General features: G+C 38.4%; 1 protein-coding gene across 11 annotated transcripts in view; it reads left to right on the top strand.

Moving 5' to 3' along the window:
* The window catches only part of samd11 (sterile alpha motif domain containing 11), an 89,026-nt gene that overhangs the window by 28,072 nt on the left and 48,752 nt on the right, over positions 1-12,202 (top strand). For 8 of the 11 annotated variants that reach the window (XM_079589660.1, XM_079589663.1, XM_079589654.1 and 5 more), the window contains one exon: positions 4,962-5,053. In XM_079589660.1, the coding sequence (XP_079445786.1) occupies positions 4,982-5,053 (72 nt within the window). In that variant the 5' untranslated portion in view covers positions 4,962-4,981. Of the gene's footprint in view, positions 1-2,532; positions 3,698-3,776; positions 3,938-4,961; positions 5,054-12,202 lie in introns of those variants that run through there. The other 3 variants (XM_079589656.1, XM_079589653.1, XM_079589655.1) reach the window with 3 other exon arrangements.

Raw genomic sequence — 12,202 nt, 5'->3', positions numbered from 1 at the left:
ACTCTGGGCATCGACATACACTGAGAGAATACGGAGAAAACAAAGTTATTGACATGTATTACACGAAGGAATCGGTTTAATAACAGGCAGACCAACAGAAAAATCAGCATTTTACTGGAAGTAAAACAACTTTTAATTAGTATTTTATTTTATTTTTTAGATATTCACATTCATGCTCTATTTAGTTTTTTTTTGTTCATATACCAATGTCTAATGGCTACTTAAGTTTCAAACAGTGTTAAGGTCAGATCTGCATTAAAGATGTAGAAGCCTATGTATGTTGTCATTTATAAATGTGAAATGATTTGAGGAAAAAATATCAAAAATAGTCTTATATTAAGGCCTCCTAAATATAACTTGGAGTTTATAGTTTAAAAAGCTAAATAATAGATGAATGGAAAAGTTATTAATTACTTGCTTACCAATATGCTTACCATGTGATATTTGTAATATCAACTGGATAAACAACTCCATCCACACTATCTACTTTTGAGAATTGTTTACATATCAAGCATTGTAAATCACAATGCACAAAGGCCATAAACCTGAACAAAATTGTCACTGATTATTAGATAATTTGTTGTTGAATATGTTAATTTTACACTTTACTTTTTTCAGCTTGTACATTTGATTTATGTAGCTTTAATTTGACTATGTAGTTATAAGCATGTGTGAGATGTTATATAAACTTGATATAATAAAAAACAGAAGTTGCTTGATGCGTGTTGTGAAATGTGAAACCATTTCATGCACTGTGTGAGTGGGTGGCACTTTCATTTTGATGAGCAAGAGGAGGATGCCACAGAACTTGTTCTGCTGAACTGTCGATAATGTGGGGGCTGAAAGTTCAGGGGAAGCCGTCCTGAACCCAAACTGTAGGCAGATCGCTACGTCGTCATCTGTAAATTTAGGGGAACCCCTCCTTCATAAATAGTGCACTTTGAGTCCCTCATGAGTCATCAGTGGTTATAATGTAGAAAAGAGTGGGGGTGAGGGGGCAGGGTATCCCCGTGGGGGATCCTCACACTTGGGGTTTCAGGGATCTCCTGAGGTGTCTGAGAACCTTTGACCTTTAGATTGTTTCCAGTTTTCTTGTGATATGTCTTTGTGGGGGCGATTTTGATTTCTAGATCTAAATGGTGCAGGAAGTCTTAAGTCTCCCAGTCAAACAACAGTGTCTATAAAACACTTTGTGATTAGTAATCAAGCTTCTTTTATTCTAATAATCTTTGTTTGTTTTCACGAAGACTGAGCAGATTTATCAACAATAATGATGATCTTTCCCTTAAAATATTTAGGCAGTTTAAAATAAATAGAAATTACATTTTAAAATGTGTTTTTTATTATTCTTGACTGTTGTTTCTAACACTGAAACCATGATCTGCTTGTGCACCTCCGGACTGGAGAGTACAGTATTCAACAACACCAAGAGAATCATTTTGTTTGAGAGATTAGACTGGAATCATTAGTTACAGATTTGTACATATAAACTGCTATCTCCCAAAATCAAATTAAATTGAAAAAAAAAAAAAAAAGTGTTGTAAATGTGTAAATAAATGGCAATGTTGGATGTAATAGCCAATAAAAGTAATTACTATATTTTTTATTTGTATATACACATGTATATATATATTTATCAACAATAAAAACTTTTGATTTGTATACACAAACACACACACACACACGCACACACGTGTAAATTTAACAAAAATAAAGTGCCACTGGAAGCTGAATCTACTAATCTCTCAACAAAATAGAAAACTTCAGCTTCAGTGGCAGTTTATTTTAAATTTACATTGACTGTTCCAGCAGTACATTTTACAGCCACCCTGTTACTTTTGTAACTTTGTTTATGTATTTTTTTCTGTAGAGTTCTGGCAACCACTGCATCCATTATTTTGCAACAAGGCCTGATCACTTAAAGTTCAAGATTATATCAGATTAAAGACTCAAATTTGGCATTTCCAGCAACTGTCACCAATAAAAACTAAATGTCACCCAGAGAAAAACAAGTTGACACACAAGGCTGAAATAATGCAGTAAACAGTAATAAGGTAATTGCAGTAATAACATGCAAAACAACACTCCACTGTAGGCTAAACTGACAATAAACAACATTAAAATTATGTTTATTTTAAAATATATTGTATTTTAAAGTACTTTTTTTTTTTACCGAATACTGCATGTTCAATAACTTACAGAGATCTTTTTTTCTGTTGCATATTAACATTATTTATCTGTAGGCTATTATATATCGTATGCAATATAATGTATCATTATATTGTAGGCTATTAGTCAACAAGTCGTCTTTTGGTTAATAAAAAAAAAATAAGAAATCACCGTAACAGATTAAAGGTAACCACATTACTGTTTGACAATGGAAAATAAAGCCTAAATCAAATGATTTCTGTGAACTTTATGCAGTGACTGGAAACCGTGACGCAACCTCGGCCGTCGCGGACCCCCTTCAGTGCGCTCGAGCTCGCGCTGCCTCCGCTGTTTAAATGGGCCAAGTTTGAGAAGCGGCGGAGAGTGCAAATCTTGTTTGGTCTGGGTCTGTGAACTAAAGCGTGACTTCAGCGACGTATTAGGGGTTAAAAGAAAGAACGAGGGAGAGAGACAGAGAGAGAAAAACACACTAAAGTCCCATTAGCGCCAGGCATCATTTGCAATCGAAAAGGCGCGCATAGATAGCTTAATTATTTCTATCCTCGTCAGATATAAAAATGCTCCGAGCCAGTCTGGCTCACTAACGTTACCCACTGTGCATGTACTACTGAACTTTTACGTGATCTGCACTACATACACGCCTTATAATGCTTTAAAACATCCTAGCTGTATGGTGTCCTCATTACTTTCTGGACAAAAATAAACTTAGCACTGGAGTTGATGCAGGAAATAAACATAGCGAAGTTGCCATAGTGATTATTTTAAAGGAAACGCGGGATAAACAATCATTAGGCATTGAGCACGCTCAGCGTTAATATCTGGCGGAGATGTCAGGCATTAGTCCGATTAGATGTGGTGGGCAGGAGCGCGGGGAGACCCGTCATGCGAGCAGTGCACTGAGGAGAAGAGTGAAGTGGTGAATGGCTGAACTTAAGCGCTCTGCTGTCAGCCAGCGACGCGGGAGTCGTGCGTAAACACACCGGTGCGCCTGGAACTCCACGAAGAGGGACACAAGTTGGGACGCATGAACTGCTAATCACACGTTACCGGCGCTCCGCTTCGGGTAACATGCCTGCCATCAAAAAGGAGAGACTGGATGGAGAAGACATGGCATTAGCCGCCTTCAACCAGCCCGAATACCTGGCCCCTTTAAATGCCACCGCTATCCCCGTGGTGACCCCTCATCCGCCGCCGTACGATCACATTTTCGCCCATCATCAGCGCGCGTACTTGGGCTTTCGCGACACCGCGCTGCATCAGCAGCACCTTCACCACCACCACCCGGACGACTTCATGCTAGAGAGCTTCTCGTCTATCCCGGACTTTCAGCCGTTTTTCGACAACGGAGAGCCTTGTATCGAAGTGGAATGCGGGGAAAACAAAGCACTACTGTACATTAACAAACTGTGCCAGGGCAGTAAAGGGCCCTCCATCAAATACCGGGCTGAGTGGCTCACCCCAAACGAGTTCCAGTTCGTGAGTGGAAGAGAGACAGCCAAAGACTGGAAACGGAGTATTAGGCACAAAGGTAAGTCAATGGCGTGTGCAGCCGAGTGGATATTACTTTTGGAATACGGGTTTATTTAGCCTCCATCGTGTTCTTGAATGAACAGAACCGCTTTCGGGGGGATAACATATATGGGTTACTTAACAGTAACTACTTTATTGCTCTGAGAAGAGCTCCCTGTGCTTTGAGTCGAACGGCTTTGGATTCGCACTTTTGGGAAAAAAGGAGAAAGGTCTTTTTTTACGCACGTGGATTGAACAGGTATTGAAGAAATAGATTTTTACTTGAATTTTAAAACTTTTCAAACTGAAGTGCCTGTCTACATAAAGTAGAGTAGATCAGGATTATGACACCGTGGCACATTATCAAACAGTTATGCATTAAGCAACTTGTTTACTAAGATTTTAACCGGTAGACTTTTATAACACACCAAACTTAAAGATGTTATGTCTAGTTACTCTGTACAGATATACCTGCTCATATAAAGTGTTGTGTTTCTTTTTTTTCTTCTTTTTCTTTTTTATTGTTTCGTAATAACATGTTTATTTGCATCTGGTCAGTTTGCCACGATCATTTGTCATTTCTATTTAGCCTATTTTGACTTCAGTGTTTTTTCAACGCAATTTTTCTTTATCAGTTAGTGGTCGAAAAGTGCAATGAACTTAACTCTTTAGGTTATCACTGATTTTACTTTACGACTTTTAACTCTGATATGAAACTTTTCAGTTTGAATGGGTTGCTCCATTATAGTTTTTATTTTACAATCATTGTTAATATTGTTCAGGTAGTGAAGTACATGTCTAAATTGAGTTGTTTGCGGCATATTATTATACGAAGAGTTGTGTTAACAACGATTTAAAGTAGGAAAACACCATATTTTGATGTTACAGTATGTGGAATAACTTTGTGATGATGTACCTGCTCATCTGATATGGTTATTTTCAGAGGTTTCAGGTCTCCTTTCAGACTACAGTTTATTTTCGTTAACAGACTAAATTTATACATGTGCACTCTTGGTATCACTCTTGGTCACTTACTGTAAATACAATGAATGTCTTTTAAAGACACTTTTGGGGCACAGTGATAGTGAGTCGCAAATGAGCTTGACAGATGGATGGCATATGATACAGTTTGATACAGTGATACGATGCAGGTCCATTTCTGAGTGACGATTTTAAAAACTGATTTTGGCGAATGAACAAGTGTGTGAATTGTTTTGTACTCCATGCATGCATATGCATTTGCAGGAATCTAAAAGATTACTGATTGGGTTTTTATTTTTTAGGGAAAAGTCTGAAGACACTTATGTCCAAAGGAATCTTACAGGTACATCCTCCAATCTGCGACTGCCCTGGCTGTAGAATTTCATCTCCTGTGGTAAGTTTGCAGTTCAATTCGGTCTATTTTGGCTTTAATGTGTATTTTAAACATATTATATATCACTTTAAAGGTATAGTTCACTCAGATATGAAAGTTCTGTCATTTATTCAGTCATGTTGTTCCAAATCTGTATGACTTTCTCGCTTTCAAAAGGAGATGTTAGCAGCTCAGTCACCATTCACTTTCATTGTGTCATTTTTCTATACAGTGAAAGTCAGCGGTGACTGAGATTGTCCATAACATCTAACAAGAGAGACTAGGCTAAATGATAATAAAACTATCACTCACTTTTGGATGAACTATCACTTTACAGGTTTCATTAACATTACAGGAAGACCAAGTTTGTACATTGTATGCTATCGTATGTTGAAATTGTCCCGCATGTAAAGCATGAAGCAAACGTTATTCAGTGAAATGTTAAGCAGTGGATGACGCTGCTGCTGATGAATTACACAGTTGTATGCATTTTTCTCTGAATTGCATTAGAGATGTTAAGGACAGTGACTTGCTGTCAGTGCTGTCACGGTTGTTTCTCAGAAAGTAAATAAAGACCAAGTACAAGGAAATGTGAAATGGTTGGAATTGATTGTTTTGGTTTGTTGGACTCCGAGCGGCAATGTAAGGTCACAGATTGTCTGTAGCAGATGTTTGAGCAAAATATGCCACACGCTCCTTATTTCCACTTTTCTAGGATGCTTCATCGATCATGTAGACGACAAAACTAGTTCAGTGTCCATGAAGGTCAGAAAGAAATTGGGAGTAGTTGAAAGATTCATCTCTCTAGAAGGCATTTTTACAGATTTTTTTCTCTTTTGCTCCGTTTCTGTGACACGGCAATGTCACGGACAGCGATCATATCCTGAAGTTAATCAGTAATATTAATAGCTGATGTATGGACTTTCATATCTCTTTATTCTCACTCCGTGATATCTCCCACCTCTGTTAGAACAATAAGCTTTGTGCATTGTGTGTGTGAGCATGTGTGTGCATGCACCAAGCTGGCTAGTGATTGGCTGCTTGCAGTTTTTGTCCACACAGGTGCTGTGTTTTATCTGAACTGAGCGCGTCTGTTGCCGCCTCTAACGGTTAATCTGGAGGGGAAGGGCATAAGAAGCTTACTGAGCTACTGAACGTAGCTACCGGTGATTACTGAGGCAGCGGCACGCAAAGCGAAGGCGCTTCAGATAAGCTGGAGGTGTTTGAGTGATGCAGGTAAACTACTGAGGAGGGCCTGAGCCAGAGCCAGAGCCAGAGGAGATAAAAACTTAATGGCTTAGTTGTTTAGGGCCCTTATATTACCTCTCACTGAGGGCGTTAGAATCTCATGGAGGCTGATTTTCAAGATGAAGTCGAGTAGGCTTGTGACTGGCAATGTCTGATTGTTGTCTTATCATTCCCCAGGTGAAAGGGTTCTGTGGTGCCGTATCATCTGATAGTGTTCAGATGAATTAGACCCTGACTAAAATTGCCTTGCTTTTAATTGGTTTAACCAGCTTCCATCTGATTGTTTTGAATCACACTATACTTCTTTTGAAGTTTGAACATTTACTTTTACTTTTACATTTTCTTTTAAGTGATGTGACTTCATCTGCAGCTTTTTGAATCTTTCTATTTGGTAGATGACTGTTATACTTTGTCTTTGGTGTGCACTATTTACTCAACCTTTTTTTGATTCACAATGTATAATGAAGAACTGTCACAGTTATCTTAAAATCTGGTCACCCACTTTTGTATGCTGTTTGAGTAATATCCAGGTTTGCAGTTCATTCATTCATTTATTGTTGAAGTTGTTAAAATGTTCCATGTCGATTCGTTGCGCATTTTGATGCTACTGCTTTTTGAAGATGTGGACATTCTGTGTATTTAGCCTCTCTTCTGTTTTTCCCTTAAAGGTGAAATGTGCAAGTTTAGCACCACTAGTGGCAACAAACAGAATTGCAAAATCCTGTTTAGCAGCACCAATTTCGTTTTGGTGCTATTAGTGGTGCAAAAATTACACACTTCAGCTTATAAGGAAAATCCTTTCCTAAACACTTTACTCGTCTGCCATCGGTCTGTCAAAAAGGTAGCCATGCCCCAAACTCACCCCACTGGTTGGAGTCATTGCTGCTGTGTTGAATCGCTCAAATGAACAGAACAACATACACTTTTCAAGGGAATCAATCTACAGATGGCGTAGTAGTTGGGAAATTAGAAAGTAGCCAAGACAACTCCTTTACTCTATAACCAGTCAAATAGTGACACAGTACACACACTTTATCATAAGACACTTACTTTCACACATGATATAAATCTTCACACATGTTAATGCTTTCATATGAAAGAAATACTAAATGTTGAGAATACAATTAACACCTCAATATTAGTTTTGTTCACTCTCGCTTTTGAATGTGCACACACTTTCTCTTTCACTGTACTCAAAGACTGTCAAGAACTCATCATGCTTTCTAACAGCAGTTCCTTCTGAAGTGCTCTCAAATGGTTGACCTGCTTATTATATCTTAAGTTTCTCATGTTGTTTTTTGATTTCAACAAATAAGTACAATAGTATATTAGTTTTTAGTGTCTTTACATACGTTTTTGAGATCGTCAACTATATGCTAACATGATGGCTTTTAGTTGACGACAGAAAATAATACGTTTTGTGAAGTGCATGCCTCATACATATATCAATGATTGATGACATGGCTGCTGTTGCACACATCAACCAAATTTGCTCCAAATTTTCTCCCTGAAGATGGACAATCACTTTGGTTATAGAATACAGTCACTTTCATAACTGAACTGTGTATGAACCGTATTTAGTACATAAGTGCTTCTGTTTGAAAGAAGCTTTTGTGAATTGGCACCCACAGCTCACGCATGATTAAATGTAAAGACAAGAACATGTACAAAACAACAGGTCCTGTCAAGCTTGATGCAAACGAATATGGCAACATGCTCTGTGCTGGCGTTCGTGGTCTCGAGGGGATGACAGTTTTCTTCATTACATTGTTTTATGACTGATCCTTTGAATCATGGTGGAGTCATTCTAAACAGCTCAGTTCCGTTCATTACTTTAATTACTCGGTAACCGCATCTTTAACCGTTTTTTCTACCCTCGATGGCCATAACAGAGGCAAGACCTCCACTACGGTGAAAAGTTTTCTCTTCCAGTTCATAAGATAATCATAACAGTTAGCTTAGGTGCGATATATAGGTCGTAGACCTTTGAGTTGTTGTGGTTTATTGTCCTCCTGCTAATAAATGATATGTAGATTTGTCCTAATGAAGTGTGATCGCTGACATAGAACCATTGTTTGCATGTTTCTGTGCAGACGGATGAATGGTCACGTGTTGTTGTTGCTTTAAGAGACAGAGTCATTCAGTTGGCCTGGCTGTTGTCTCCCAGGAGAAATGTGCTTCCTTTCCCCTGTTTTGTCAGCGGAACTAGTGGATGCTGGCAGGAAATTACACTCCGCTCCGTCTCGTAAATATCTCTTAGAATCTGGGCTTCTCCCGGCTGCGTCCCGGGTCAAGAAAAAGTTGTCACTGGGGGGTTGGGAACAAGGCTGGTTAAAAAAACATGGAGGATGGTGATGTCGCAGTCTAAACATTTCAGAGTTGGTCCTTCAAAGAGAACAATCTTAGCAGTTATTGATGCATTTATTGCACTCCTAGTACACAGCCTTCTTAGGCAAGAAGTAATGAAACTGAACATGGAAGAAATAGTCAACCCAAAAATTTTAATTGTCATTCTGTCATATTTAGGCTGTGTCCACCAAAGCATTTTTAGGCAGCTGAAAATGCTAGGCACTCTGCAGAAAACGCCTAGCTGTGGGCGCTTCAGAGCGTTTTGGCTGCACAACGTTTTTTTCAGTTGAGGCGCTTTGCTTGCTATGATATGGAATATCCACGGAAGGGTTACTAATATCTGATTTCACCGATAGTTTTTTTCTTTATTGTTTCTATATAAAAATGTCGATACAATGTATAGTATTTGCTCTGGCTATTGTTTTAAATGATTTAGTTCGGTTATTATGCTTCTTGTTGTCATCTGTTGACTTTTTACAAGCAGGATGTTGGTGGGTGTGGTATTTATCCCTCCCCTCCTCCACTGTGATTGGACGGCTGGGTAAAAAGTGACAGTGATGGTCGCTGCGTTATACCCAAAGTTGAACATTCTTCAACTCTCGGTGACCGGTAAAAACGCAGAGCGCTCAGCGCCTTGTTACGATCCTGCCGTTTTAAAAACGCATTGCTCCCATTGAAAACAATTGGAAAAATACGCTAGCCGCGGGAAAAACGCTTTGGTGGACACACGGCCTAATGCTCCTGACGTTTTTAAAACATGTCGCTCCCATTGAAAACAATTGGAAAAATACACTAGCCACTGGAAAAAACGCTTTGGTGGACACTGCCTAAAAGTGTTATAAACATAAAAAACGTGTTCCTATAGTTTTATGTGAAACTGAACAGATTGAAACAGACTGAAATTTAAGTCGTTATTCATGGATAATCTTCCTGTCTAAGAGGCTTGTGTACCGGACCTTTTTGGAGCGTTGTACTGAAGAAAAAAAAACAGCTCAAAGCCGCAATGAAACGAAAGTAGCGACAGACCTTTTCTTCTGCATTGTGACAAACAGTACATCCGAGTTTAACAGATTGTCGGAAAAGAAGACGGGAACTTGGTTCTATGCATTCGTTGTTGATTGGATTGTGAGATGTGGCCTTTGCACTCTAACATGAATGCGAGCTTTTAGTTGATTATGGAGGGACTGGTTTTAAGAGGACTAAATGATGGGAGAAGTTTGGAGAGGTCTTTAAAGGTATAGTTCACTCAGAAATTTTAATTCTGTCATCATTTACTCACACTGATGTCGTTTTTAATGAGTAATGACATACATTCTTCTGCGAACCACAAAAGAAGAAAATTTGAAGAATGTTGGTAACCGAACAGCTTTGGTTACCATTAACTTCCATTGTATAGATAAAAAAATTAAAAACTGAACGATTTCTCAAAATGTCTTCTTTTGTGTTCCATAGAAGAGGAAAAAGTCCTATAGGTTTAGAACAGCATTAGAGTGAGTAAATAATGACAGTATTGTCCAGTTTAAGTTATATAACCCTTTATTTAAGTTTTGTTCCTCTATTCCAGATTTTCCACTCTACTGTTGGATGACGTGGTTAAAACGGCTTGTTTACGCAAGTAATTCAGGTGTCGACTGTGCGATTCAAATTCACTAGAGCTGCGTTAACAGCAGCATAATTAGACAGTGATATTTTTGCTGTGAAGCGTGTGGTATTAGGTGAGGTTTGTTAGCGTAGGCCAGCGCTCATTTGGCAGAGGGTTGCTGGAGGGCTGGGTACAGGCAGGAATGGGGGCTGACGCCACACAGTCTCACAACAGCTCCCTCGCTGTGGGGGGTTAGACTCGATGTGTGCGCGTGTCTGTGCGCCGTACGAGGGTTTGTGTAGCGGTGTGTTTGTATCCCTCACATGGAGCCGAGGCTATGCTGCTATGGCAACGGCAGGATCCCTCCTCAGGACAGCAGCGAGCAGCCAGGCAGTCTCTGCAGTGTGATGCATTCATGAATTAAAGCAAATTAGAGCCCACTAGTAAACCGCACCAAACTCACAACAGGCTTTTTCCGTTGATTTTCATTAGCCGTTTTTGCTTCAAATCGTGATTGTGCTGCCGCAGAGATGAGTGTTTTAAAGCTCACTAACCTCTTCCTCTAGTGACAAACAGGTGAGCATTTAACTAACTGAGTTTGTGCACATCTCAAACTGTCTGTCACATATTTTTTCAGATCATTTGGAGATATTATTCAGGAAATGTTGTCACTAAGTCGGTTGTAGGAAAACAGTGCAGGAAAGCTTTACAGGCAGGTGGGGGACGCCTGACTGTGTGTACTGGTATCAGAGCTGGGTGTGTCGATGTGGGAAAGGTACAGGGCTTATCTATCAGCTCATGCAGCTGATCATTACAAAGCCACTGCGGCTACATATGGACGCACTCCTCCAAATGTCAGTTTTTACATACGACTGACCCACTTCTTCTCTCAACTGTTGAAATACAGTTTGATGCCATCCCACATGGTTTTTATAGAAAGGGCAATGCCATGCTAAACTTCATCTAAAACTTCTATTTTTATTTTTTCATTATTTATTTATTGTAAATAATATAAATAAATATATGCATTTTATTTAAATTTTACAACTTAATTTTACACAACATTTGGTTACAGTCCTTAAATCTGAATGCCAAGCAGCATTTCAAGAGTGCTCATTTCAGGGGCAAGGGCTTTTCACTCTTTGCATCACTGTGCTTTGTTTGCGTCATTCAATCTGGACCAATCTTTGCAGCTGATCCTGCTTTGGCATAATTTTATGTTTTAGTCAGTGCATCATAATTTGTCTAAATGATGTCTAAAATGTAAGTTACTCAATATTAACTTTGCATGCATTAAATTGCAAAAAACATTTATAATGTTACAAAATATGTTTTAAATAAATGTTGTTCTTTTAACTTTCTATTCATCAAAAATATACCACCGGTTCCACAAAAATATTAAGCATCACAACTGTTTACAACATTGATAATACGAAATGTGTCTTGAGCAGCAAATCAGCCATTAGAATGATTTCTGAAGGATCATGTGACACTGAAGACTGGAGTAATGATGCTGAAAATTCAGCTTTGCATGACAGGAATAAATTACATGCTATACATTGTTGTTTTAAATTCTAACAATATTTTACAATATTACCGTTTTACTGTAATTTTGATCAAATAAATGCAGCCTTTGTGAGCATAAGAGACTGCTTTAAAAAATTTTTTAAATTGTACCATCTTACTGACCCCAAACTTTTGAAAAGTAGTGCATATATTAAATAACATATGATTTGCCAAAAAAATATTAAAACTTCAAAAAAATTACCACTTACAACACAGATGATCACAGCTGCTAAAATAAATACTTTATTTTCACATATATGCATTTAAATGTACCTAAAATCTTAATATTAAAATAATAATAATTAATGTCCGGGTAGGGTCACCTATCTAAATAGAAAAGCAGTAAAGCTGGTCCGGAACAGAATATATGCTATATTGACTGTGTTGTGTTTTTGTTTATACGGTAAGCTTTGGCTTGCTTTATC

Source organism: Phoxinus phoxinus, assembly GCF_949152265.1.
Source record: "Phoxinus phoxinus genome assembly, chromosome: 18".
NCBI lineage: Eukaryota > Metazoa > Chordata > Actinopteri > Cypriniformes > Leuciscidae > Phoxinus > Phoxinus phoxinus.
The sequence above is the reverse complement of the archived record's forward strand: the minus strand, read 5'-3'. Positions and strand labels throughout refer to the sequence as shown.